Below are 10,188 nucleotides of genomic sequence, written 5' to 3' on the forward strand. Positions count from 1 at the left end.
CTGCACAGTCCGAGTAATACCGTCCTTGCCGTATGGACCAGCAGCAATGCAGGGTGCGTCCAAATGTGAGTTTAAACAAGGTGGGATAATATTTAAACAATTGTGATTAGCCGGATCTTTTTATAAATGATGTTTAGATTTATTTTTACACTACTAAATACTCTATATTCCAGACGTTCACCTTCACCACCAATAATCTTAGTAGCCAACTATACGAATTTTAATACGACTACTATAAAATTGATAAATCCAAATAAAAAAATTAAGATGACTAATTTATTGGACCATCGAAAACAAAAATATTACTATCAATGTCCATAAATTTTCCAAGTTAAAATCAATTTAGACAAATTACTTAAAATTGGATTGAACTCCATCGGACATTTTAAAGGAAATTATTAATAAGTAAGGGAAAAGTGGAAAATTACTAGGGTTGGCACATAAAAAAGGCCACCGAAATTTGAAATTTCGAAATGGAGAGAAAAATTTCGAAGGTAAAAAACCCCACGCGGCGAGGCCTCTGGTAGCGCGCACGATAACACCAGCCCATCCACCACCGAAATGGCGCACGATAGCATGCCCCTCCCTAAGCGGTGGCCTCTCTCACCTCATCCCATCTCATCTTTCTAGATCCTCAAAGTCAGCCCCCCGCCTGCCGCCCCTTTAACAACCCTACCCCACCGCCCTCCTCTCCCTTTCATTATGCCACAACCACCACACCCTCCCCTCCTCCTCCTCCTCTCAGATCTCCCTCATCATGGCCGCCGCCCTCTCTCCCTCCTCCAACGACGACGACTCCCACACCCCCACACCCACCCTAGCTCCCCCCTCCGCCTCCCGCCGCCTCCCCCCTCCCTGCTGGTCCCCCGGTGAGACCGTCGCCCTAATCGACGCCTACAGAGACAAGTGGTACTCCCTCCGCCGCGGCAACCTCAAGGCCACTCACTGGCAAGAAGTCGCCGACGACGTCGCCGCCAGGTGCCCCGTCGGCCTCCCCAAGACCCCCGTCCAGTGCCGTCACAAGATGGAGAAGCTCCGGAAGAGGTACCGCTCCGAGATCCAGCGCGCCGCCGCGCACGGCGGCGTCCGCCGATTCAATTCTTCGTGGGCACACTTCCAGAGCATGTATTCCATGGAGAAAGGCCCCAATCCCGCCCCTTCCTCCTCCGATGACGACGACGAGGACGATTACAATAACAATAGCATCAGAAGGGTGAACGATTTGTATAATTACAATCAGAAAGAAGTCTACGGTGGCCAATTGAATGAGAATAATGGTGCGGGGAGCGGTTTCCGGATCAAGATCCCGGGCCGGGCTACCGCCGGACCTACTGTGGCCAAGGTTTATTCAAAATTCGATGAGATGGTTGGTTCAAACCCTATTTACCATAACCCTAGGTTTACGAATTATGCTGCGGGTGTGAATGGGGCTGCCTCGACCAAGATTTCTAGGGATGGCTTTGTTGGTGCGGGGCAAATTAGGAAGATGGCTGATGAAATGCCGAAAAAGAGCCAAGGGGGTGACGGTTTGAGTGAGCTAGTTGCAGCAATTCATGGTTTGGGGGAGGGTTTTATGAGGATGGAGAAGGCTAAGATGGATATGGTGAAGCAAATTGAGGAGATGCGGATGGAGATGGAGTTAAAGAGGACGGAGATGCTGCTTGAGTCAGAGCAGAGGATTGTCGAGGCGTTTTCTCAGGTGAAATCCGAGAGAAGTGCAAAACGGGCGAAAAGGAATTCGACTACACCTGATTGACATCAAGAATCGGAGAATGGTTGAGTAGTGGAAGTTTTGGGGTATTGGAATTTCTGTGTAATGTGGGTTTGGCACCAACACAATCTGCTACTTAACTTAAGTGCTAGCTTGCTCTCCATGTAGCTCGGTTTGCATTTTGGTAAAATTATTCTTGAAAAAACTCTATGCTCCTCATTGAACTTGTTAATTTGAATTTTTCACTGTTTTGTTTGGATTAATTCATCATGCAATAGTTTCCATTTTTCTCAAACTTTGCTTCTAATTTCTCTGTATGAGTATTTGCTAATATAAGGAATGGTGGGAACATGATCTTAGAGTGAAGATGAGTCATGGATTCAATCTTGCTCCCAGCGTTTGTCTATCTGGATGAATGAGCAATGTAGTTCTTTCTATTCTAATTGTGATTGTTTCAAATGGTTTTTTTCAATGTTGGAACTTTTCTTGAATTGCATTCTTGAGTTGATTTGGTGTTTTTAGTTTTCTGTTGGTAGGTTTTATATTGGTATAAGGAAGTGGTTGGTTATAGCCCTGTATGGTCTGGTATGAAGGGCTTCGTATATTGTGTATGCACTGTATAATTGGAAATAAGATTTTCATCTTGGTGCTCAGTTTAGAGTTTTTCTTGGACATCAACTCTTACTTGAGCTGAGGCATTTTGAATTTTGGTTGCTGTGGTGCACTTAGGCATGCACAAGGGTCGTAAACCGGCGGTTCCGGGCCCGAACCGGCGGTTCAAGGGTCGAGAAATTGCCGGCGGTTCAAGGGTTCAAGGGCCCGCCTAGCTCCCGGCGGTTCCGGTTCCGGTTCAAAAAACCGGCGGGTTACGCGGCGGTTCAAAACCGCCGGTTTTCGGCTTGAACCGCCGGTTCCGGGCCGGTTCGGCGGTTCGACGAATTTTTTTTTTTTTTTTTTTTGCATTTTTCAACTTTTCAATTTTAATCAAATTAAATTACACTTTTCAAGTTTGTTTTTGTATGCAATGTGAGTAAATAAATTGAAAAAAATACGGCTAAAGTTGCAATTTTATTGAAATTGCATGTTTATAAATTACACGTTACAAGTTACAACAATTACAAATTGAAAACATATGGCGGTCTTGAAGTCTTAAACAAAATTTAAATACAAATGAGACTACTAGTGAAGAACTAATTACAAATGACAAGAAACGATGTTGAAGTTCTTAAACGTATAAGTGTATTATATATATACTCTTAACCGGCGAAGAAGATCTTTCTACATAACTAAATTAAGGACACCTTTAGCAATTCAACTTTAAATATTGAGTTTCGTCTAACAATCAACAAATATAGTAGAATTGTCAAAAGTTTCCCTCATTTAGCCGTATAGAGAAATATACTTCATCGACTAGAGTATATACAAATACAATTATGTAATTGTTTTTGCATATACAAAAACATATGGCAGTTCAACCCTAAACCGGCGGGTTGTCCACGGTTTCCGTCAGAAAACCGCCGGTTTCTGACCGAAAACCGGTGGTTTCTGACCGAAAACCGGCGGTTTCTGACCGGTTTTGCAGGCCTACACACTGACCCTACGGCCTAGCCTCTGAAAAGTTGCCGGAACCGTCAGAAACCGGCTCCCGAACCGGCGGTTTACCCCGACAAACCGGCGGTTTACCCCGAAAAACCGGCGGTTTACCCCGCGAACCGCCGGTTCCAACGGCTATACTAAACCCCTACGCGAACCCTACGAACCCGTAACCTACGAAACACTATTTAACCCTTTGAACCGGCGGTTCGAACCGCCGAACCGCCGGTTCAGGTTCAATATATTGCCGAACCTGAACCGGCCCTTCCGACCCTTCAACCCTTCTGCCGGTTCAACCCGCCGGTTCCGGGCCCGGTTCCGGTTCATGAACCGGCGGGCCCGAACCGGCGGTTAACCGCCGGGCCGGGTCGGTTTGTGCATGCCTAGGTGCACTGCTGGTTTCAGGTTTATCAAATTATTTTGCTGACTATATCAAGGTTTCTTATTGAGTTTGTGAAGAATGAGATTACAAATTTACAACTGCCTATTTGCAAAATTGCAGACATACACAGATACAGGAAGGGGAGTAGTTTTGTCAATACAAAAATGGACAGGAATGACTGGAATAAAAGTATGATATATAATAAGGTGAAATTGTATGAAAATCACTAAGTTTGATTAATTTCTAGTGCAATTAACAAAATTAGTGCATCTTGGGTAGGCATGTTAGATTAACACATTAATTAATTAAGATGGACTTTAAAGATAAAGATATGATATCTTAATCTTTTGAGTTGTTAAATAATCCATCTTTTTGAACTAATTCGCTTCAGGTCTCATCTTTGTCTTATCTAGGCTATCAATCAAACACTTAAGTTTTTTTTTCCTCCGGACATACATATTTAGGAGTTCGAGATACATTCGGCAAGCTAACCAGCCCTTCCCTAGCCCCTCGTGGGTCGTAGACAGGCCGCCAACCAGCCGGGCACCTCCGGTTAGTGTTGCCCACGGTTCGAAAACCGGCGGTTCCGGTTTTGGCGGAGGCGGAACCGGAACCGGACCGTGAGGCTATTTCATGGTTCCGTTTCCGGTTCCGGTTCGGAACCGCCGGTTTTCCGGCGGTTTTGGCGGTTCTGGTTTTCGAACCGGCGGTTTCGCGGTTCAATTATTATTATTTTTTTTAAAAAATTTGAAATTTGGCTTTATACAACAAATCGGAACAAGACAATGCATAATTCAAGCACAAATAAGACGAATAAGGAGAAAATGAAATAAATTTTATTGATTTTGAGTTGTAACGGACAACGATACATTACAATTTATACAATACATAAGTATACAATACAACAACATACAACAATGTAATATAATTTACAAGTGTCGTCGCCTCGTCGGACTCGGAAGGTAAACAAAAAAACATGAAATGGGGGGGGAAAAGGAAAATTTGAAAAGGGCTTGGGATCAACTTAAACTTTCAAAGTTAAACTTTTCAAATTTAAGTTGAGTTGCCTACGTATCCACAATTTTATTGAGGAATCAAAGCCCACGTAGTTCTCTTAACTTGGGATCAACCCTTTTTTCTTGCAAAATGTTGCCCATTTTCTAAGCAAACACATATCAGCACGCCATATACACATTGCTGCATTTCTAATAGGGGCAATTTGATCTTCCAAAGCAATCAATGCATCTCGAACACACATAGTCAGAATATTATTCAAGCATCTAGCATGGAAAAAATTAGCACTAATAGATAGTTTGTTCTGATTTTTTCCATGCTAGATGCTTGAATAATGTTCTGACTATGTGTGTTCGAGATTCATTGATTGCTTTGGAAGATCAAATTGCCCCTATTAGAAATGCAGCAATGTGTATATGGCGTGCTGATATGTGTTTGCTTAGAAAATGGGCAACATTTTGCAAGAAAAAGGGTTGATTCCGAGAAGAATTTTCATAGATCATTCAGGATGCGGCTAAGTTGTACTTGAAGATCATTAAAATATATTCCCCATTTGATAAATATCTTATTGGTGAAAAAGTGGGTATCTTTGGGCAGATGGTACTGGAACACAAATTTATATATGGAATCTGGATGAATGAGGATCAGATTATAGTTTAAAATGGGAAGCTGGGTTCATTGGCGGCCAGTTAACCCAGCTTCCCATTTTAAACTATAATCTGATCCCCATTCATCCAGATTTCATATATAAATTTGTGTTCCAGTACCATCTGCCCCAAAGATACCCACTTTTTCACCAATAAGATACTTATCAAATGGGGAATATATTTTAATGATCTTCAAGTACAACTTAGCCGCAACAACGATACATTACAATTACAATACATACAGTGATACAACAATGTAATATAATTTACAAGTGTCGTCGGACTCGGAACGTAAATAAAAAAACATGAAATGGGGGGGAAAAAAATAATTGAAAAGGGCTTGAGCTCAACTTAAACTTTCGAAGTTAAACTTTTCAAATTTAAGTTGAGGTGCCTACGTATCCACAATTTTATTGAGGAATCAAAGCCCACGTAGTTCTCTTACCTTGCTTACCTTTTTGGTCGGCTGTGCTCGCCGTTCACCGCCCCCCGTCGACTCATTGCTAATGTTGAGTGCTCTCGCTTCTGACCTCGTCATCGCCATCGGAAGAAAATTCTTCACCATCACTCTCTACACGGAAGTCGAAATCCGGCTCTTGTGCTCTCATGTCCGCCTTTGCCCAATCGTCAAGTAACATAGTGGCTTCCATGTTCTTGGCGGAGAGATTGCTCCTTTTGTCGTCTAGGACACAACCGCCGACACTAAAAGCTTGTTCAACGGCGACGGTGGAAGCAGGAACGGCGAATATCTCCTTAGCCATGATGGAGAGTATCGGAAACTCTTTGTCATGTGTTCCCCACCAATTAAGGACGTCAATTTGTTGAGTAGGAGGACCTGCATCTTGAAAAATAGAGCGCGATTCCAAATATATATCTAATTCACTAGTCGCTCTAGTCCTATTGGTTGTAGTACCATATAGATCTTGCAATTGTGATACTACGTCAGGATCGATCATGACATTGGTAAAATCCCCTCCACCAAAATCAAATGTAGAAGGACTAGGAGGAGCACGTACCTGGTGAGCGGTGTTATACCGCATTTCATATTCCGCGTAGAGAAAACGAAGTGCACTATCTAACCTTAGTTTGATTTCATCAACATCCGGAATACTTAGTTCGAAGCATTCTCCTCTTGTCAAGCCCATTTCGCGGAGTTGAGAAAAATCCAAATCGTGCAAACAACCATAGTACATGTCTAAAATTTTATAAACACCATGCAACTTCCACTTTGGATCCAAGCATTTTGCAATCGAAAACACATTTGGAATACGAGTAAAATATTTTAACCATTTTTCAACCATGTAAAACAAAATAGCCTTCAACTCAATGAATTGAGTATTTTTCACACATGTTTTAAAACCAATTGCCACATACATGCAATGCTCCAAAACGCGCACATAAGTAGGATAATAAACACCGGATAACTCAACAGTGGCATTTTTGAACGCGCGGAATAATCGAAACAAATCCATGTTGTGGTCCCAACAAGAGGGTATCAAAAGCAAATCAGAAGGCACATGAGGGCAAGTTCTAAAAAAATCACATAAATACTCAATGTGGTTCAAAGTCGACTCCAACATATCATACGTCGAGTTCCAACGAGTTGAAACATCCAATTTGAAGTTGGTGTACCTGCATTGCTTGCTATGACAATATCTCTTCCAAGCTCTACCAATAGGAGCTTTGTTATGAATCAACTTTACAGCAGTTCTAATAGGATCAACATACTTTTGCCATAAATCGATAGCATCTTGAACACACAAATTCAAAATATGTGCAATACATCGCACATGAAAATATTTGCCATCAATAACAGGAGAACATGCACTGATTAGTTCATCTATACTAGCAGCGTTAGCGCTAGCATTGTCAAAACCAATGGAAAAAATTTTATCGATCAATTGAAATTCATTCAAAACATGAATGATCAATTGAGCAATTGCTTGTGCAGTGTGTGGTGCGGGAAATTCACGAAATGCAATCAAACGTTTGTTCAAAGTCCAACTGTGATCAACGAAATGCACAGTGATGCCCATGTAGGAGTTTCTGCAAAAACAATCGGTCCACACATCAGAGCAAATAGAAACCTTATGCCCTAAGTTAAAAATAATCGTACCTAGTTGCGCTTTCTTTTCCATGCATTGTCTAACAACGGCTCGAGTCATAGAAGTTCGACTCAACTTCCTTGCAGCGGCATTATAAACTTGTCGCATACTCAACTCAAAAGCATCGTTATCAAAAGCATTGAATGGAAAATGTTTCATAACGGCAAATCTAGACATCACATTAAGAGCATTTTTGTGATCATATTTCAAAAGAGTATTGCTACACATACCTGATGTTTGGGATGAACCCGTCCCACTCCCGGTCCCGACATGTTGAAAGTTGAGTTGAGTTTGGGTTGGAGCGATACCAAACTCGACCGGATGCGCTTTCTCCATGTGACGGGTAAACGTACCGTATCCTCCACCCTTTCGGAGTGTGTATACGTTTTCGCAATAGTTGCAATACACATTATACGTGTCAGGATCGTTAGTATCTTGTACCCTCTTGAAATGTTTCACCATGATGTTTGAGCTTAAAGACCGTTCAACTGGTCTAGGAGGTTGAGGAGGGTGTCCACGACCACGACTACGGCCACGGTGACTCCTTGGTGGTGGTGGGGGTGGCATTTCTTGAACCTCTTCTACCTCCTCCCCCTCCTCCTCGTCATCATCATCATCATCATCGTCGTCTTCATCAACATTCACAGGGGTTGGAATTTATTGAGAATAGGCACTGCGACCGGGAGCACCACTACCGGTACCAACATAAGCATCGCCTTGGGATTGAGAGCGAGAAAGAGCAATAGCATGTGCCACATCTTGCTCTTCTCGAGTCTACAAAATAATATTTGTATTGTAAATTTCAAATAAAATTATGAACAATAATGTAATGTAATTCAAAATTAATTAAATTAGTAGATAATAAATATTAACCTGCCAAGCATCCATGTTCATTTGAGAAATTTCATCAATAACGGATCTCCGAGATGGCCTCTTGGACTTTCCCTTTCCCTTATCAACACGACCTTCTCGGGATGAAGACATCTTGATATATAGTAGAAATGTAGAAATATGGAATAAATTTTTTTTTTTAGCAATTGAGAACGAAATACAACTTATAGAACTACGGGAACAAATATAAAGCGTATAACAATGCTTAATAAGAGTAGCACTTGAGTAATTAAATGGAAGCACAATAGCACAAATGAGAAATTGGAGACAAAGAGAGGGAATTGGGAGATTGAAGAGAGAAACTCTTATTAACACAAGAGTGGGGTAAATGTAAATGAGGATAGAGGGGGGTATTTATAGATAAAAATGAGGGGGAAAATGGAAGAATTCGAATTTGAAATTTGAAAAAAAAAATTGAAATTTCACAAAACCGGCGGTTTTGGCGGAAAACCGCCAGAACCGCCGGTTTCCGGGACAAAACCACCGGTTTCCGGGATAAAACCGCCGGTTCGGTCAACGAACCGTCTGCAAAAGCTGCGCCATTGTCGCCTCGTGTTCCGCGCCGCCTCGAAAGCCACTGAACTGGCGGTTAACCGGCAGTTTTCACGGTTAACCGCCGGTTAACCGCCGAAAAACCTGCGGTTCCGGCCGGTTTTGCTGCTGAAAAGCTGCCGCCGCCGGCCCCATCCCCCATGCCTCGATATACGCACCCGAACCGGCGGTTCCGCGGTTAACCGTCGGTTCCGAACCGTCCCGAACCGCCGGTTCGGTGACGGTTCCGGTTCAAAATATCTTGAACCTGAACCGGACTGCGACCCGAATTGCGATGGTCCCGGTTCGGGAATATTGCCACGGTTCTGGTTCGGAACCGGAACCGGCAGTTCCGGTTCGACGGTTAACCGCCGGAACCGGAACCGGAACCGGTGGGCATCTCTACCTCCGGTGGGTCTACGCCCGTGAACAGCCGCCATCTGGATGGTGCGGTATCCTTGCCACCCTCCTCAACCACTTGAGCTAGGGGGCTTGGATTATCAAACAAACACTTAGTTGACTAATAAAATATTCCTTCCTCCCAAAAAATAGAAATTTTTGAAGTGACATAAATTTTAATGTAAAATTAGTAAAGTAAGATGTCATGTTATCTATGAAAGGCAAATAGGAAAATACTATGCGGAAAAAGTGTTCAACTACTTAAACGATGTTGTTTAATATACTAATCAACCACCATTTTAATTTATATACATAATACATGTATGCACTACAAAGACAGATCCAGCATAAACCAAGCCACTGCTCAAGCGGAGCTTGGCCGCTGCCGGACCCAGAGATTACAGGAGCACTAAGAATTTGGGCTTTGTTTTATTAGTTTAGTTGGGCTTTCTTACATTAGCCATTTGAGCCCACTTTAGACAAACTTAATTAGAGTTTATATGTTATAATCAAACGCCTCAAATTATTATTTTTATATATAAATTATGAAATAGATGTTTCTACAAATACAAAATTTCATAATATGGATCCTTATATTTCAGCTTTCCTATTTCAAAACATGGATTAAATATATTATTTAAACTACACATATTTATGAATATGTAAAATGGAAGACTAAATAATTTTTTCCCATAATATATATGTATAATTTAATCTTCAATGAAACTTATTAAGGAGGAATTGCGAAATATAACGGAAGACAAGTGGAGAAATGATGTCTTAGATGAATATAATGAGAGAAATTTTTTAAAAATGATAACGAGACTATTTTTCGATAATTTCAAGATCTATCATCGAAAACAATTACTACCATCTAATTTCTCGTAAAAATTGCAAAAACACCATAAATAAAAT

General features: G+C 41.7%; 1 protein-coding gene across 1 annotated transcript; it reads left to right on the forward strand.

The window, feature by feature from the left end:
• Nucleotides 1–448: 448 nt before the first annotated feature.
• On the forward strand, nt 449–1,974 carry LOC121800557 (trihelix transcription factor ASIL1-like). The gene has a single exon (XM_042200112.1). The coding sequence runs from the start codon at nt 758–760 to the stop codon at nt 1,754–1,756; it is 999 nt and encodes a 332-aa protein (XP_042056046.1). The 5' UTR covers nt 449–757; the 3' UTR covers nt 1,757–1,974.
• The last annotated feature ends 8,214 nt before the right edge of the window (nt 1,975–10,188 follow it).

This window comes from Salvia splendens, chromosome 1 (genome assembly GCF_004379255.2).
Source record: "Salvia splendens isolate huo1 chromosome 1, SspV2, whole genome shotgun sequence".
Classification (NCBI taxonomy): domain Eukaryota; kingdom Viridiplantae; phylum Streptophyta; class Magnoliopsida; order Lamiales; family Lamiaceae; genus Salvia; species Salvia splendens.

What these genes read in the sequence shown, in the direction of transcription:
- LOC121800557 (XM_042200112.1), top strand. Translation starts at nt 758, where the DNA reads ATGGCCGCCGCCCTCTCTCCCTCCTCCAACGACGACGACTCCCACACC.